Source organism: Euphorbia lathyris, chromosome 9 (assembly GCF_963576675.1).
Source record: "Euphorbia lathyris chromosome 9, ddEupLath1.1, whole genome shotgun sequence".
NCBI classification, from domain to species: Eukaryota; Viridiplantae; Streptophyta; class Magnoliopsida; order Malpighiales; family Euphorbiaceae; genus Euphorbia; species Euphorbia lathyris.
In genome coordinates this window covers 29,099,900-29,117,067 of record NC_088918.1, presented here as the reverse complement: position 1 = coordinate 29,117,067, position 17,168 = coordinate 29,099,900, and the positions used below count along the sequence as shown (strand labels likewise).

At 31.7% G+C, this 17,168-nt stretch overlaps 2 protein-coding genes across 3 annotated transcripts; one reads left to right on the top strand and one right to left on the bottom strand.

Annotated features, from left to right (window-relative positions):
- The first annotated feature begins 10,450 nt into the window (after nucleotides 1–10,450).
- Nucleotides 10,451–15,241, top strand: LOC136206205 (peroxisome biogenesis protein 12). 2 transcript variants are annotated; one of them, XM_065997167.1, is made up of 10 exons: nucleotides 10,451–10,713; nucleotides 10,987–11,092; nucleotides 11,954–12,102; nucleotides 12,381–12,630; nucleotides 13,097–13,206; nucleotides 13,619–13,693; nucleotides 13,829–13,915; nucleotides 14,162–14,248; nucleotides 14,506–14,643; nucleotides 14,788–15,241. In XM_065997167.1, the coding sequence occupies exons 1-10, from the start codon at nucleotides 10,606–10,608 to the stop codon at nucleotides 14,857–14,859; spliced, it is 1,182 nt and encodes a 393-aa protein (XP_065853239.1). In that variant the 5' UTR covers nucleotides 10,451–10,605; the 3' UTR covers nucleotides 14,860–15,241. The 2 variants fall into 2 exon arrangements, with proteins under 2 accessions (XP_065853239.1, XP_065853240.1); XM_065997168.1 differs by having other exon boundaries at nucleotides 10,461–10,713; nucleotides 10,994–11,092.
- Nucleotides 15,242–15,338: 97 nt separating this feature from the next.
- On the bottom strand, nucleotides 15,339–16,869 carry LOC136206206 (uncharacterized). The gene is made up of 4 exons (XM_065997170.1): nucleotides 16,627–16,869; nucleotides 16,482–16,549; nucleotides 15,563–16,394; nucleotides 15,339–15,479 (listed from the first exon to the last, which is right to left on the bottom strand). Exons 1-4 carry the CDS (start codon nucleotides 16,699–16,701, stop codon nucleotides 15,420–15,422), a joined length of 1,035 nt encoding a protein of 344 aa, XP_065853242.1. The 5' UTR covers nucleotides 16,702–16,869; the 3' UTR covers nucleotides 15,339–15,419.
- Between the last annotated feature and the right edge of the window lie 299 nt (nucleotides 16,870–17,168).

Sequence of the window (17,168 nt, the reverse complement as noted above, 5' to 3'; positions counted from 1 at the left end):
GGTAATGATTTTGCTATTTATAGATAGATTTAAGCTTAATCATTTACAAAGACTTGGAGTATAGCCATTGACTAATTAAAAAAGTAATTAACTATGATTTAGTTTAGAAGACTTGAGCTAATATCTTCATTAAGTCACCTTAATTTTTTTTATCTTGATTTTTTAGAGGCAATTTGCAGATTTTTTTTTTTTATTGGAACTTGTGAAATGTTCATTATTAAACTTATCAAGGAAAACAAATTGAAGTAATTTAGTTGAATAAGTTGATTTTGGATCAATTTAGACACTAACCAACACTTTAGACAAAAGGAATATTTGGAAAGAGTGATAGAAATAGCAATAGCAATAGGTTGGTTGCCCATGAAATTTACCCTTCTAGAATCTGAATTAATTAAAATTATATAAATTTATATTATAATATTATATGGTAAATTTCGGGAAAGATGGTCTAAAACTGTTCAATAAAATAATTTTTTATGAGATCTTAATTGATGAATTTACTTAAGATGGAAATTCAATTTATGATTTTTATTAGTTTAAAGTTCTAAAAAGAATCGAAAAAATTAAATTCAAATATCAAATTTTAATTGGAAAAGTAATAATTAGATTGACTTAAAAAAAAAGTAATTCCACTGAAATCTGGCATGAATAATAAATTACAAATTAATTAATTTGTAGTAGTCATTGTATTAAATTATTGATAAACAACTTTGTCAGCAAAGAGTAGTAAATCCGTACATATGGGCATCCATATCGTTTTTATGACTAATAAAATAATGTTGGCATCCTATGTTGCTAAACATGCACATTATCGTTTTAACATCTTCAAAAATTATTCCTAAAATATCAACAAAAAAAAAAAAAAGAAAATTCTGCCTCAATATCTCCTTTAATAATAACCGTGCTACAACAATTTCACTAAGGTTAATATAATTTCACCAAGTTTCATAGAATTTCGCCAAAGCTTCAGAGAGCTCACAAATGTTCCACAAAGTTCTGCAAATTGCAGAGTTTTACCAAAATTTCAAAGAGTTTCATATTTCAACAAGATTTCATAGAATTCCATCAAGGTTTCAAAAAAAAAAAAAATGTTACCAATATTTCACATAGTTTAACAAGGTTTCGTAGAGTTTTAACAAGGTGAAAATAATAAAGAAAAAAAATATAGGACCTGTTTGATTCAAATGTTAGTTAATAGTTATTGTTGTTAGCTGTTTGCGGTTATAGTAAGTTGTTAGCTATTTGTTATTAACTATTTAATTAGTAATATTTAGTAAAATTATATTGAACTGTTGTTGTAGTATTTAAAATGTTCAATATGTATATTTTTAAATTAATCAACAGATAAATTATAGAATAAAAATGTATTATATAAATTAATAAAAAAATTAAATGAAAAAATTTATTAAACACATCAAACCTTGTTCTTTCGATAATTATGCTATAGAAACATATATAATATTAAAGAAGAAACATATTTTGTGAAAATAAAAAGGATAATTTTGTCAATAATAAATAACTACAAATAGATGTTCATGAAAAACTCAAACATGAAAAGGTCCAAAACGTTGTAGTTTCCAAAGAAAATATTAAATACTGCGGTTATAAACTTAACAAATGTTATATTTCCTACGGTTTTGAAATGAAACGCTAAACACTCGTTTAAAAAGCTGAAACAAACATTCGGGTGGATAAGAGATTAAAAAAATGAATTAAAAACAAGCAACAATGGTGGAAAAAATATTAATATTTTGATACGAAAGATAATATATATATTTAAAAAATAATAATTCATGTAAGGTATAAGAAAGACATTTTTGGTAATTTTTCAAATTGAATAAACAAATAAATTAATTAATTAAATCATTTACTAAATTTCAAGTTTGAATATTAATGTATATAATAAATTTAAATTAGAAGAAAGTTCATCTAAGGAATTTCTGATGAGTTTCAAGTTGATTTTTTTTTTTTAAACTAAGTTTCAGATCTAACCTTGTGTACTATATATTATCCCAAAAAAAAAAAAAAAAAAACTTGTGTACTATATTAATATTTATATAATTGTACATGAATTGACGGACATGTTGTTCCTTGGAAGCATTATTTTAATAGGCATAAAACAAAAGTATCATACGCGTTCTTATATTTCCAATTTAGTATTAATATAAATGATAAATGAAATATTCCAATTTATGCTTTTATCTACAAGCAAAATGAAACCAGTAAACCATTAAATTAGAGAAGAAACATCAGAGCAAGAGTACAAGGTTAAACTATTCATAATCAATAAGATTGTAAATGGGGTAAGAATGTAAAAAGATATTTCTCCAAAAATTGGGATGCTTCCGCTCCTACTCGCCCTTAAAACATAGTTGTACTCTTAAGTTAAAATTTGAGAAGTGGGAGTTAAAATACAATTCGACAGTCTCTTAATGACTCATTTGAATGTGAAAGGGTTTCTGCTCACTCAACTTAGGGCTTTATACCTTTTCGTTGCCAGACTACTATTAATTAACCAATAAAATGGCGGTCTCCTATTGGGAAACGTGGATCAGTACGACATGAATTAAATTGATATCTCACATGTAGGGTCCGTTTGTTTTACCTACTGTTTGATGTTCCTGTTTACTGTTTGCTGTTACGGGTTGCTGTTTGCCATTGGAAAAAACTGTTTTTCCAAAAAGCAGAGATTCTCTGCTTTTGTAAAATGCTACTTTTCAGAGGTAAAAGACAAACAGAATGTCACTAACCAAACACCTCAAACTTTTCATTTTGAAGTGAAAAAACAAAAAGGAGCATGAAAAGGAGCTACCAAACACCCCCGTAATGATTCGAAATACACCATTAGAGAGACGTCTATTTCGAACCTAATGCATTAAAGGCCCACGCAAACGGTTTTTTTTTTTTTGTATAAAAAATGGTGTATTTCGAAATGATTCGAAATACACCATTAAGGCTCTGTTCATTGTTACTTAATTTCAGTATCAATCAGTTCAGTAGTATTCAGTTTAGTTCAATTCAGTAACTTATCATTACTTATTATAATTATTCTTTTTATTATTATTATTATTAGAACCATTATTATTTTTATAAGTATTTTATTTTAACTATTATTATTTTTAAAGGATTATATTATTATTTCGATGTTAGTAGAATTCAGTTCAATTCAGTAGCATTCAGTTCAGTTCAGTAAAAAAAACAGAACCTTAATATTTTTAAATAAGTTTAGGAGACTCGTGAATAGTTAAGCGTTAAGCTAAAAAAGAAAGAAAGAAAAATATTGACAAAAGGTTTCTTGTGTATTGAGTTTTGATATTTTATTTCAATACATTATATTTCTAAACATGCACAACAAGTTTTACTTGTTTTTATTTATTGGGTAAATTACACTCACAGTCACTCAACTTTACTATTACTAACATTATAATCATTCAACTTCAAAATCTAATATAAAAATCACTCCATTTTGCCATTTATTAACATATACCTAATTGATATGCAAGTTATATAAATAAATTAAATTTCATTTTAAAATTCAGCAAAATTATATTTTGAGAGGATTAAAATGGTCACTCAACTTCAATTTGTCTTAATAAAATCATCCAACTTTGAGTTTTATCTCTATTAGGCCACTCCGCCGATTTCAGTGGTTAACATACATCGAAATAATAACATAGGTGACACGTCAACATGAGTCAATTCAGATATCTGACCGAAACAAAACGTGACAGACATGTGTCGGTTATTTTTATGAAAAAAAACTAAATCTTATTTCTTTTTTCATGAAAATAACCGACACGTAATAGCCAGGTGACATATACGTGGATGTTATGTGTTGTTTCGATCAGAGAGTTGAGTTCGCATGATAACATGTCACCTATGTCATCATTCTGATACTTTTTAATCACTAAAATCTACAGAATAACTTAATTAAAGTTGGATTCATTAATTTATAATTGAAAGGAAAGTAACATAAATAAAAAGAGGTCAACTTAAAATTCACGTGGATAGGCTAGGATGAGGATGTGAAGAAATCAATAAAATTGCCGGTTTTACATTCAGATATGTAACCGCTCATTACGGGTCTTATGCTTACACTTGCTTTCTTGTTCATACGGGTCTTATGCTTACACTTGCTTTCTTGTTCATACCTACCTAGATATTTGTTCTTTTTTTAATTGTTAAATTCTACTAGTTTTATAATTAGGGATGCACACAAAAATCCGTAAAACTGAAAAATCGAAAAACCAAACAGAAACCAATTTGAAAATAAGGTTAACCAAAACCGATGGACTAGTGTACTGTATGGTTTTTAATTTTAAAAATAGTGGTTAATGGTTACGGTTACGGTTTTCATATTCTAAAAACCACGATTAACCGAAACCGACCGAATTCAATTAAATATATAAAAATATATTTATTTGTATTTATATTTATACATATAATTATATATTATCCCACTTAAAATAAATACAGGGATCAATAGCAAAAAATTAATAAGAAACACTAATTATTTCCGGTGACTAAAACTCAACAATGGAATATTTCGTCCCAAATGTCGCCGTAATATTAAATTTGTCACAAAATAAATAATCAGTGAAATTAATATACATGAATATGGCTGAGTTGGTAAAGCACGAAAGATAATAATTCTGGTCCAAAAAAACATAGTAATTTGATACCTTAAAGAGTTGCTGTAAGGGAAAATGCAGTGTCCAATCCGTAGTCCACACCTACATAATGCACACACATCTCCCTTTCTGCCGTTAATCTCTCCAACTCGTTATTGACCCGTCGTTCCACTCACAGTAAAAATTAGAAGTTTTTTTTTATTTTTTTATCTAATAATGGTTAGAAACCAAAATAAAAGGTTAACCGACCGAAATAATTGGTTAATCGAATTTAATGGACTAGTGTATGGTTAGTGTTTTAAAAAAACCGATAAAATGGTTAACCGACCGAATTAACCTTAATGGACTGGTTAATCGACCACGTGCATCCCTACTTATAATAGATGTGCGGGTCTTAATATTATTTTTTAATCTGAAACGATCCGATCTAAAGTTTTAGTGGTTGGAAGATCTGAGCAAAGACCAATACTAAAGAATGATAACAGAAGTATAAATGAATTTGATCCTATGTCAAAAATTGAGAGACAAAGAATGACTGCAGCTTATTACTACTAGTAAGGTAGGAATCCAAATATGAAGATGCATTTTTAAATTGTGATTTTTTTTTTTTTAAAAAATTGCTAAGGTTGTTGTCAAAAGTGAATATGTGCCTTATCTAAAATTATCTATATCCTCACATGAGGTTGTGATAGAGTGGTAAAGGTTCATCCTCCCTTAACCAAAAGGTCGAAGTTCGATCAAAACTAACGCATTCGAGGTTTGATAAAATTGAAATGAACTTTGATGAAAAAGTAAGTTAAGCATCCTGAAAACTATCATACTTTCACATAACTCCTTCTAGGAGTGTTCGTAACCAATCTAAACTAAACCTTAAAAAAAATGGTGAGATTTTGATGGCTAGAGAAATAATTCAATAAATAGTTTGTAAAAAACTGAAAAACATGAGAAATAGAAAAAAAGAAAACGTGTAAAATGCAAAAATAGAAAAACATAAAAAGTAGAAAAAATGGGGAAAACGTAAATAACAAATGCAAAAAATAGCACTTAGTTGTGAAAGATTTTTTAACTATTTCGGATTAAAAATTTAATCATTACGTCCATAAAACTCATAGTTTTCCAAGAATTTGTTGCTTTCATCAAGTTTGATACAGCAATTATCTTATTTCACATTCAAATTAAAATTGAACTTTCCATTTGAATTAATTAATTATTGTTCAAATTTGAAATACCTTTAAAATTTAGTATAAGAAAAAGAAAAGAAAAATACTCAGCAAATGTTAAATTCATCTAAATTTGAAAAAAAAAAAGATATATTGATTATAAGTAAACTGAAATCAACCTTTTTTTTTTACGGTGGTCATTCCTAAAAAATAAAATATTAAATTATATCAAACATGTACAAATAGAAATTATATTATACTAGAGTTTAGAACACTGTATTTTTTTCCATTTTCATATTTCCCATTTTTTTCGCTTGTTGGTTTTCCGTCTAATTCATTTTTTCATGTTTTTTCGTTCTCCATGTTTTTTTGTTTGTCACATTTTTTTCCGTTTTTCCATTTTTTGTTCTTTTTTTTTCTGTGTTTTCACGTATTGGATATGTCATATATTTAAATAAAATTGATAAGATTATTTAATCTAGCTAAGAAATAAATTCAGATGAAATTGATGATTGGATATTGGTTGTTAATAACCAATCTAAACCAAAACAATCCAACTCTATGGAGTATCTATGGATTAGTTTGGTTATTTACAACCAATCTATGTATTCTTTCTTTTATTGGATTGGATTGGTTTTTTTTATCCAATAACCATTGGATTGACTCATGAATACTCCTGACTACTTCCACACGTACTGTTCATGACTAAAGACTTCACTTGCTTTACAACTGAACTAACATGTTGTAACTTCCAATTCTCCATATAAACACATTTAACTTTTATTCGTTTAATTTCTTAACTAATTAATTTTAATTATAATAAATTTAGGGTATTGCTATATACCGCAATTTTTTTTTCCACCCACCGCACTCTTTTGACATTTATGTCCTTGCCATAATTTTTTATCAAAAACCAAAACTTTTTTTTCCTCTCTTTCTCTCCCAAACCTAAAAACCCTAATTAGACGAAAATGGACCCGAGCATTCTCGAAGACCATGATTTCGTACACGAGGTAATCCTACGATATAAATTTAAATTAAAATTTCGTTTATTAAATTTTGATTTTTTTTTAAATGGATTTGGCCTAAACGGGCAGCGCGCACCGTTCCACCGTAAGGTGGAACGGATGTGCCGCTCATTCCACCGTACGGTGGAACGAGCATGCCGTTCGTTCCACCGTACGGTGGAACGAGTGCGCCTCTCGTTCCACCACGGGTGGAACGGGCAGTTCGTCCGTTCCACCCGTGGTGGAAACGGCACGACCCATCCGTTTAGGCTAAATTCATACGGGTTCCGCCTCCAATTCGGAGACGGAACCCGTGATTTCAGAGTAATTTAAAAAAAAAACTTACCGGAGCATTCATGAAGCCTTTACTCGCTCCTGCCTTTGGAGGCATGTCGTTTTAGATCGGGTTTTTTGAAAATCCAAAAAGCTAGAGAGGATTTGAGAGTTTTGAGTTTTTGAGTTTAAATTATGAGGAGGGCAAAATTGTCAAAAAAGTGCGGTAGAAAGTATAACCATGGCGGTATATAGCAGCCCACTATATTTATGATATTAATTAACCATAAACTTAATAATAAATTAAAATTAAATAAATTGATCAAATAAGCCAAATTACTCATTTAGATCTAAACCTATTTATAATCACAAATTTGACTCTAAATAAACATGAGTGTAACAATTGCACCCCATGTGTTTAATTAATGAAATTAATAATTACATGTTGATAAAATGAAAAAACTGAAAATTTAGAGGATCAAGTATCATTTTTGCCATTATTTTGAGAAAACAAAAAAAAGTAAAAAGCATTATGAGGCCCCCGATCTTTCATTTTTTAGTATATTAAGCCTCTGATATTTTATTTGGATACATTAAGTCTCTTATCTTTTATTTTCTATCATATTAAACAACTAGCAAATGGCTGACTCGTTTGATTCTCATTGTGTGTGTGGGAGCATGGAGGGAGTTTGCATTTCAACTCCTCATCTCGTCATAATGATTAAATCCTACCAAGCCTCAAGAACGGAAAACAAATGTAATTCCCTCTAAAATATGCATGATCTTGGTGTATATTTTACGTAGAAATTTTTTCCACCTGAGTTTTTATGCTTTAATCCATCATAAAAAAGCTAAGAAGGTTAATCTAAATGTTTATTGTCAACCTTCCACCTTATCCGCCAAGGATTTAATAAAGATAGTAGCTGATTATTCTGAATTAAAAAAAAATGGTTGTCACTCTTCCTATTGAAACCTAGAGAGTCGTTAATCCGCCTCTAGATGCTTTAGGAATGTTTAAGCAGTTTCTGAAGTGGGACATGCATTTCTCCTTATCCTGAGGCGTCATAGAGGCTTTGAACGAATTTTGCCTATGTCTCTGCCAAATTTCTCCAAATGCTTGGCTGGAACTGATGTCTTTCTCCAAGGTGTGTACTAACCTTAACGATATGATATAATGGGAAACGCACCACAACCATAAAACTTTCTTAACAAAAAGATTGAAAGTGTGAAAGACTTCAAGCCAAAATGATTTTGGATAAAGCCGAATCCTTCGATCCTCGAAGGTCCTTAGGCTCGAGGTTACCTTTTGATACAAAGTGGAATGAGGCTCCATGTAGTCTCGAAACCTGAAAACCGGCCAGCAGACTTACTTCTAATGAGAAAGACAAGATTGTTCTCCTTTATGACTACAACCAACAGTGTTCGTATCAAAATAGGACGGATATGATTCACTCCAACATTCCTTGAGCTTACATACCTCGAAAGAGAAAAATTCTATATAGGGGCCAAAAAGACTACCAAAAATTAGAAAAAAGCGACCTTACTTTATCCTTCTTCTTTTTTTGTTAGATGCAGGTATCCTAACAATACGTCTCTTCGTGCTCAATTCATAACCCGAATCAACTGGACCATTTGTTAGGTTAGTCTGAATACCTAATATTAACCGATCTTTGAATTCTTTCCATCACTGAACTATCTGTTGATAAATTGAACAATGAGATTAGTCTTATTTGAACGAGTCCTACATTAATATATTTATACTCATCTTTGGATCTATTAACTATCTCTTTTATTTTTTATAGGTTAATTAAGGACATATCTAGTATTTCTAATTATGTGCTAGAAACTTGAGTTGTTGACTCATACTGGAAAACATCTATAACTGATTTAAAAGTAAATCTTGATTGATTGTAAACATTGTTGATGTCAACTTTAGGTAGTTTTCAATCTAGATAACTTTTAAAGAGATCCTCGTATAAGAAAGGCCCTTCTTGTAGTAGAATATAATCCAATGCGATAAACTCTTCATTTATCATAAATAACTGATTTGTCCATATATCAGATTCATCTATATCTGTTTTACATTGAGAAACTAATTCATATATAGAATTTGCTTCAAATTATACATCAGATATTTCATCTTTAATGGTTCATATTTTATAATCTCATTTTCAAAGAATGTTATTTAAGATTTTATCTTTTTTTGGACTTATAGGACAAGTATCAGTCTTATGACTTTTCAAGCCATCGACCTAACAATATGAACAACTGCTTAGAGGTTTTCTTTTAGACATTTAGATTTTCTTCAATATTTCTTGTTGAATACATCAATCCTATTTCAATCTCTAAAGCTAGTCATTCTTTTAATAAACCTATACAGTCATTTGAACCTTTTTTTTCTTCTTCTTTCTTTCTTCTCGTATTCTTCTTTTAAATCCTCCTAGATGAATACCACGTTCTCTGTTTTTGTTTTGTTCTAGAAGAACATCCATATTTTCCTTTAACATACTCAATTTGAGAACAAGAACTCTTATTAAAATAAGAAAGATGTTTTGCATCTTGACTTATTGGGAGCTTAGTGCATGCCATTAGCATGACATATCTTTTTGTCTCAGTTTTTCGTCCTAAATAATCTACTACTTTTTCTTCATTTAAAATGAGGTTAAAGGTCGTTTTAGCAACTTTAGGCTCAAAACTAGAAGTTTATTAAAAACCATTTGTGGCATCTAAATTTGGAGTGCGGGTGGCTAGTATTTTCATAGAGTGCGGGTGGCTAGTATTTTCCAAAAAAAAAAATGAACAACTATAAATGCCATATTGATTGTAAATTTTATCATGGTAATTCACTCATCTATCCTCTCAAATGGGTGCATCTCACAATTTAAATTGAAAAAAAGTTGTAGACTAATAATTACAGGTAGTAAAACATTATCCTTAGGTATAAATTGAGGTTTCTCTCTACGTGGATAATTGAGTTTGTATATAATTAAAAACTATTCGGCTAATTTTTAAAAGAGAAAAGTAAAAGAAATATACTTAGTGGTTCAATTAATTTGCAAATACATTTCATACGGTTTAAAAGTTTATAAACATGAGTTATTTGCTTTGTACAGTTTACAAACTAGGTCATTTCGAAAAAAAATTATTGTCATAATGTGTCCCGAAAAGTAAACGATTTGGAACAATTAAAAAGACTGAATTTACAAATTAACTAAACCATAACTATTATTTCAAAAAAAAAAAAAAATTGATTGACCTATTCTTTAACTAATTTATTAATATTGTAATTGATTTTAAGCTCAAATAAATTGAAAACAACAGTGTAATACTACTCATTTTCCATAAATGAAGCAGCTAAAATGTGAAAAATGAAAAAATAAAATAAAATATCAGAAGATAAAGAACTGGGCTGAGGCACTGGACTACAGAAGAAGATGAAACCTCGAAACCAGAAAACCCAATCCTGCAAAACTTGAAGCGGTGAATATAAACCAAAATCAGAGGGATATTGATCGAGAGGAGAGGAGGTAGAAGATGTTGTTCCAAGTAGGAGGCCAAGGGACCCGTCCCACCTTCTTTGAGATGGCCGCCGCCCAGCAACTTCCCGCCAGTCTCCGAGCCGCTCTTACCTACTCCATAGGCGTAAGCAACAATTATTTCACAAAATTCTGAAATTTACTTTTATCTGCTAAGTTTTTCCTGCTTTTAATGCAATTGGAATCTACACAGTGAGTGCTTTCTAAATTGTCATGTTCCTGTGTGTTCTTCTGAAAATTCACATTTATTGGTGCAGCATAATAAGTACTCTTTTGGTTGATCAAGGGATTACTTTGTTTTATAGTTTTTTATAATCATTTTTTTTACTTTGTATTAAGAATGATTAAATGTTTTTAATCCCTAATTGTGATCTTGAAGGTATTAGCATTAAGAAGACCAATCCTCCATAAAGTGTTGGACTATGAAGATGAATTCTTTGCTTTGCTCATGACTGTTCTTGAGACGCATAGCTTAAGAACAACAGGTATCCATATTTCTACTTTAGTATTGCTTGTACTTATTGAATCTTGTGTTACTTGATTTTGGTGGGGAATAGATATGTTTAATACTGTTTCCGTTCCTTCCAGTTGTTTTGTACTGGCAATTGTGTATACTCTATGCAATGGTTCCTTGTTTTTCTGGTCTATGATTTAATGTTCATGGTAGTTGTACGTCTAGAATAACTAGTAACTGATAATGCATAGTTCCAGTTAATAGTAACATGTTTCCTTGATGCTGAGAATTGTTTTATACTCTATGCTGTCATGACATTTTGATATGCATGTAGCCTTCTTTACTTTCTTCCTTGCTGGATGCCTTGCAATTGGAGGGGTGTATGGCTTCATCTGCTGGATATATTTAGAGTAACAAGTAGAGAAATTATAAGAAATATGTTCACCAATTTAGTGAAAACTAGATGTGAGAAAGCTGGAGTGGTAATGAATGAGTTTTCTTTTCGAAAAGAAAATGGCAGCTGCAATTTGGTTCTAGAATAGATAGCCTTTGGAAGTGGATATGACATTTCAGTTCTGTATAATGGAAGTGGTAGGTGGTCTACTTTGACTGTGAGAAGCAGCTATAGAGCTAGTTAAAGATAACTGCAATAGTAGAAATGTCATGTTATGAAGTAAAAGGTTTTCAGTTGAGAGAAAGATAGGAGGTTGAATGAATTCCATTGACTTATTGTTTTCCATGTGCTGTTATTCATAATTCTAGGGGCTTGAACTGCATCCTCGCAAGTCACATTGCCATATTTGCCTCTAGATCTCATCTTTTTCTGTCTCCTAAAACTGATTTTAAACTTAAGTACTTGATTCTCATTCTGTTGTTTATTTTTCCTATGTAGATGCTTCCTTTTCAGAATCTTTATATGGATTGCGGAGAAGAGCAGTGAAGATAAGAGTAAAGAAGATTGAAAATCGTTTGAACTCTGGGGATGGAGTTGAGCTCTCTGGGTTACACAAGCGCCAAAGAGTTCTATCAGTCGTATTCCTGGTATTGTTCTCTTTCTTTTGAGTTTGACAGTTTTGTTGGAGTCTCATTTTCTTTCCATTATTTGCTTGAATGAAACTGTGCCTGGATCTTCAGAATTGCAGAAGATTTAACTTATAAATTATAATTAGAAAGACAGCTGAGACAAAGTGTGACAACAACTTTTCACAAACTGTTAACCCCATTCGCAAGACAACTTCAACATGCTTATTCAGCAATGTTTCTGTAGTTTGAATGCTAGATGCAGGGTAATAACTTGTGAGTTTGATAAATTTGATCAGGTTGCGTTGCCTTATTTCAAGTCAAAGCTTCATTCAATATATAACAAAGAAAGGGAAGCTAGGCTTCAAGCAAGTTTATGGGGAGTTGGCGATGGAGGATTTGAAGAAACTGAAAATTTTGGTAGGGTTGAGAGTTCTTTTATTGCTAGAGGAACTACAGAAGCAGAATTGACAATTAGAGCACGCTTGTCAAGGAGAATTCAGAAGATAATTTTTGCTTGCTACCCATGGGTACATGCTACTAGTGAAGGTACATGCAGTTATAACTTATTAATGACTCTTTAATTGCCACATTTCTATTGTCTTTGATTTAAATGATATATTTGTATGTTGGAGCTTGTAATTGAGTAACCCTGCAATGGAAATTCTTCATGACCTTCCATTTTTTTCATAAAAAAAGTTATACATGTTACTGATGTTCATATGGTGAAACATAAATGTCATAAATTAGAACATCTTGTAACTATGGAGAACGTTGATATTTCTCTGCTAGAATTCCTGCTTTACCCTTTATTTGCCATTATGTTCAGTTTGATTTGGTGGGTTTTTTTTTCTTCTTCTTTGTTAACCCAAATAAAATATCTTAACGTATAGGATATCCCTTTTTGGCTTCAATATGGATTTATCTGCCAAGCTGATTTATATGATAATGTTTGTTTCAAAAATTATTCGAGTTTCAAAAGTTTTCCCATCTAATCTACAGCATGTTGATGCAGGATTTTCATTTACTTATCAGCTCCTATATCTCCTTGATGCTACTGGGTTCTATTCTTTAGGACTACAAGCACTTGGGGTTCATGTTTGTCGAGCAACTGGGCAAGAGTTGGTATATGATTTTCTGATCATTTATCTTGGAAATTTTATGAAGCATTTTATCTTTTTGAACTAGCATTTGCTTCCAACCACCACCATTTTCTCATACTCCCTCGCGTTTTACATGAAAACTTCAGCCTTTGACCTCAGATTTTTGGTTTCCAATCCATGAATAATTTTGTTGAAGGTTGGAAAGTATCACTGATGGAGGAAATATTTAATATGATTTTGTTGTGACTGTAAAACTTTCAACAGTTTTATGGTAATAATGGACTTGTAGCTCAATGATTTGTAGTTGTACAATTTTGGAATTAGATTGAACAATTTCCAATAGCATGTTATTTACTTCAATCAAGTTGGTTGTTGTTTCGTGAGCAATTTTTATAATTTAATTACTTTGTTCAATCATTTTGATGTCAAGGTAGATGGATACTTCTTCTAGAATTTCTAAGATCCGAAGTCGTGAACGTGATAGGCTTCGTGGCCCTCCATGGTTGAAGGTATGATATGAGTGGTTTTATGCAAACTTCATTTATCTTTTCCAGTACTACATATATTCGCTGAAGTGAATTCAGTTGTACTGGCTGGCTGTATTGCATTTTGGGATATTGATTTAGCATCGTGAATCTTTGTAGAAATTACAAGGAGCATTACTGAGTTGTTCATATGTGGTTCTTGATTATGCACAAACTGGCTTAATTGCAGCAGTCTTCTTCTTCAAAGTGAGTATGATTTACCTGCGACTTGTTTCCTTCAATTGATTGATTATATATGAAAAAGATAAGGAGATGAATAGTTTACTTGACTTACAAACTCGTCTTTCTTCTTCTGTTTCTTCAGTTTTTCTCGAATTGTTTATATATGGTGGTTCAAATTTTTCTAGCATTGTAGTTCTGTATTAAAACTCGGAATTCCAATTTTACGTAATTTTGACCTTTAAGTTGTGTTCCTTGCTTTGAAATACATAGATGATGGAATGGTGGTACCAATCTGCTGAGGAAAGAATGTCAGCTCCTACCGTGTATCCGCCGCCACCTCCACCCCCACGTCCAAAGGTGAATACGTAACTTCCCTATTCTTATAATTCCTTATCTCTCTCTTTGCTGCCTTTTTCAAATATGCGAATGGTTATTTTGCTGATGGCTTTTCTTATGTTACTCAACTAACAAAATAGGTATAAATTGTTCTCACAATGTATTTATCAGATAAAATGACTTTAACCTTGTGATGCCTATCAATACAGGTCTCAGAAACCAGAAACTTGTAGAGTTAGGTTGTATGAGAATGGCATGCTAATTTTGTTATGGAACAGGTAGCCAAGGATGGGATTCCACTGCCACCTGATAGAACAATCTGCCCGTTGTGCTCACAGAAGCGCGCAAACCCTTCTGTAGTTACAGTATCTGGATTTGTCTACTGTTATGCTTGCATATTCAAATACGTATCTCAGGTTAGGCCTCTTTTTTCAGCTATTCCCATAAGCTAGGTAGTTGGACAAAACATTATTATTTCTTTCTATAAGTGAAGCAAAACTACCGATAGCTTGACCACCATTTCATTTGATGATTTTGTTTTGTTTTGCGACTGCAAACAGTACAACCGCTGCCCAGTCACCTTGATGCAAGCAACTACAGACGAGATAAGGAGGCTCTTCCATGATGTATAGAGACCTATGTTGCACAGAAATGGGAAGGACACCGGAAAACATTATTCTTAAAACATAATCTTCAAAACATAGCCAGGAAAATGACACGAAACTCGGAAATGCTACTGAATAGAAGTTTCTGTGCAACATAGATAGAGACCTTGTTGGAGATTACAGAGCTGTATTCTGCATATTTTTTTATACAAATGATTGAGTAGACGAAGGTGCTGTCTGTCTTTCAGCCAAAGCTATTCAAGCTCATCAAAATAAAATTGTTCCAACATTCCTTTAACCAATATTGTACCCAGATAAAATATAGCTACAGCTAACCCAAAATGTTTCAGTGGACATAGATTTTCCCTGCATCCTTTAACATGTATTTGATGAATGTGCTTTGATTCAAGTCTGTTGTACATCAAAAGCAATAATTATCTGATAATCTGCTGTTATTATTATTATTCACAAGATAAACTGAGATCCCAAGGAAAATTTTAATAGTCTAAAGGAACAAATATAACTTTATTTCCCATCTCAGGACATTAAAATTGCACAAAACTTCTCATCCCCTATCAAGCCATATGCTAAACTTCTCTATCCAACCTTGCTTCAAAAGGTACAGAATTCAATTTCTTCCTCCCATTCTGTAAACAACCAAAAACACGATTAACATTACTTCATCTACTATCACAAGTACAAAATATAAACAATAAGCTCAAACTATTACCTCTGTATGTTTCTTTAAATTCTCTAGCATCCCTTTGCTAGAAGAGCTAGAATCTGAGTCCACTGTCCAGCCGGTACGACGCCAGTAGCTCCCAACAGTCCCTAAAATGGATGTATCATCTGAACTCTGGCTGTTTCGCCCTGTAGGAGTAGTAGATCCTGGACATTGTTTCACTGTCAAAACTCCTAAAATACGCCTACTTTGACAACTTCTCGGTGAACTTGCTCCCCCATTCACTGAATTCCCAACAGAATTAGCACTGCCCTTTGATAATGGTGTTGTTTCAGGCTCATTTAACCAACTGGACAGGCTAGTTTCTACTGCAATCTCTTTGCCAAACGGCTTCTTTTCGTCGTGATTTGATGCATCAGTTGGAGTATTTTGCTGCGAATTGATGTTTTCCTTGTCTTCATGGTGCAATGTTGCTTTCACTGTTTTGAATTGAGGAAGATTTTCTACAGATTGAGTTTGATTCCTTTCTCTAGAGTTTCCATTAGGGCATTTTGGCATTGGACTAGACACCTCCTTTTCACCCACCTCATCTCCACACTTATGTTTCCTTGAATCAATTGATAATGAAAACAATGATTCAGATGATTCTTCTTCCACCAAAATTCTACTATCATCATCAAATTCTTGTTTTGAACAAGCTTGATATTTAGGGTTTGATTGTTCTTGTTCGTTTTCAACCTTTTCCACCTCATTTCTTCCCACTATATCAGTAACAGCTTCATCTGGAGATAAACCCTCATTGATTTTATCATTCGAATTAAAGCTGGTAACTTTGATTTCCTCATCACAGCTCAATTTTTCCTCCTCAAGCTTCTTCTCTCTAATCAAATCGAGAAATTATCAAATATCAATCTAAAGATAAACCCCCAAAAAGAAAATTGAAACTTTTGATCTGAAAATTTCTTACTTTGGTTCTGTAATTGGTATTTCAACAGTGACAGATTCAATTGGCGGAGTTTCAGCAGCTACATCTCTCTGTAATTGAATAAGGAGAAGTTAATGGAGGAAGATAAACCCATATGAAGAAAAGCTTAAAAAAAGTGAAAACTTACATTTGAAGGGGCATTCACCATAGGAATCCGTTTGTTATGTTTAGAAGCAGTAAAGCAAGCCAAAAAGCACTTCATTGATATTGACTATGTTTACTAAAAGGTAAGCTGTTTTTCTCGTCAAAAGAGAAAGTAAGCAATTTAGGGAGCAAGCTGGAAGGGAAGGAAAGGATAACAAAATGCTATGAAAATATGACCGTTGGGTTTGGAATCTTTCAGATATTTTGTTAGTTTCCTCACTTCAAATAAATAATCATTTCGGATCCCGGTCAAATCTGTTTTCGCACAACCACCTGAATACTAAATAAATTACGGGTAAATCATATGTATGGTTCATGAACTTTTTTTTTTTTTTTTTTTTTTTTTCAAAAAACATCCCGAGGTCCCTAATCTTTCATTATTTGGTGCATTATGCCCTCAATCTTTCATTTAGACACATGGAGCTTCTGATCTTTCATTGTTTGGTGCATTAAGTCCTCGATCTTTCATTTGGACACATTGAGCCATTGATCTTTCATATATGGGTGTATTAGGTCCTTTTGTAA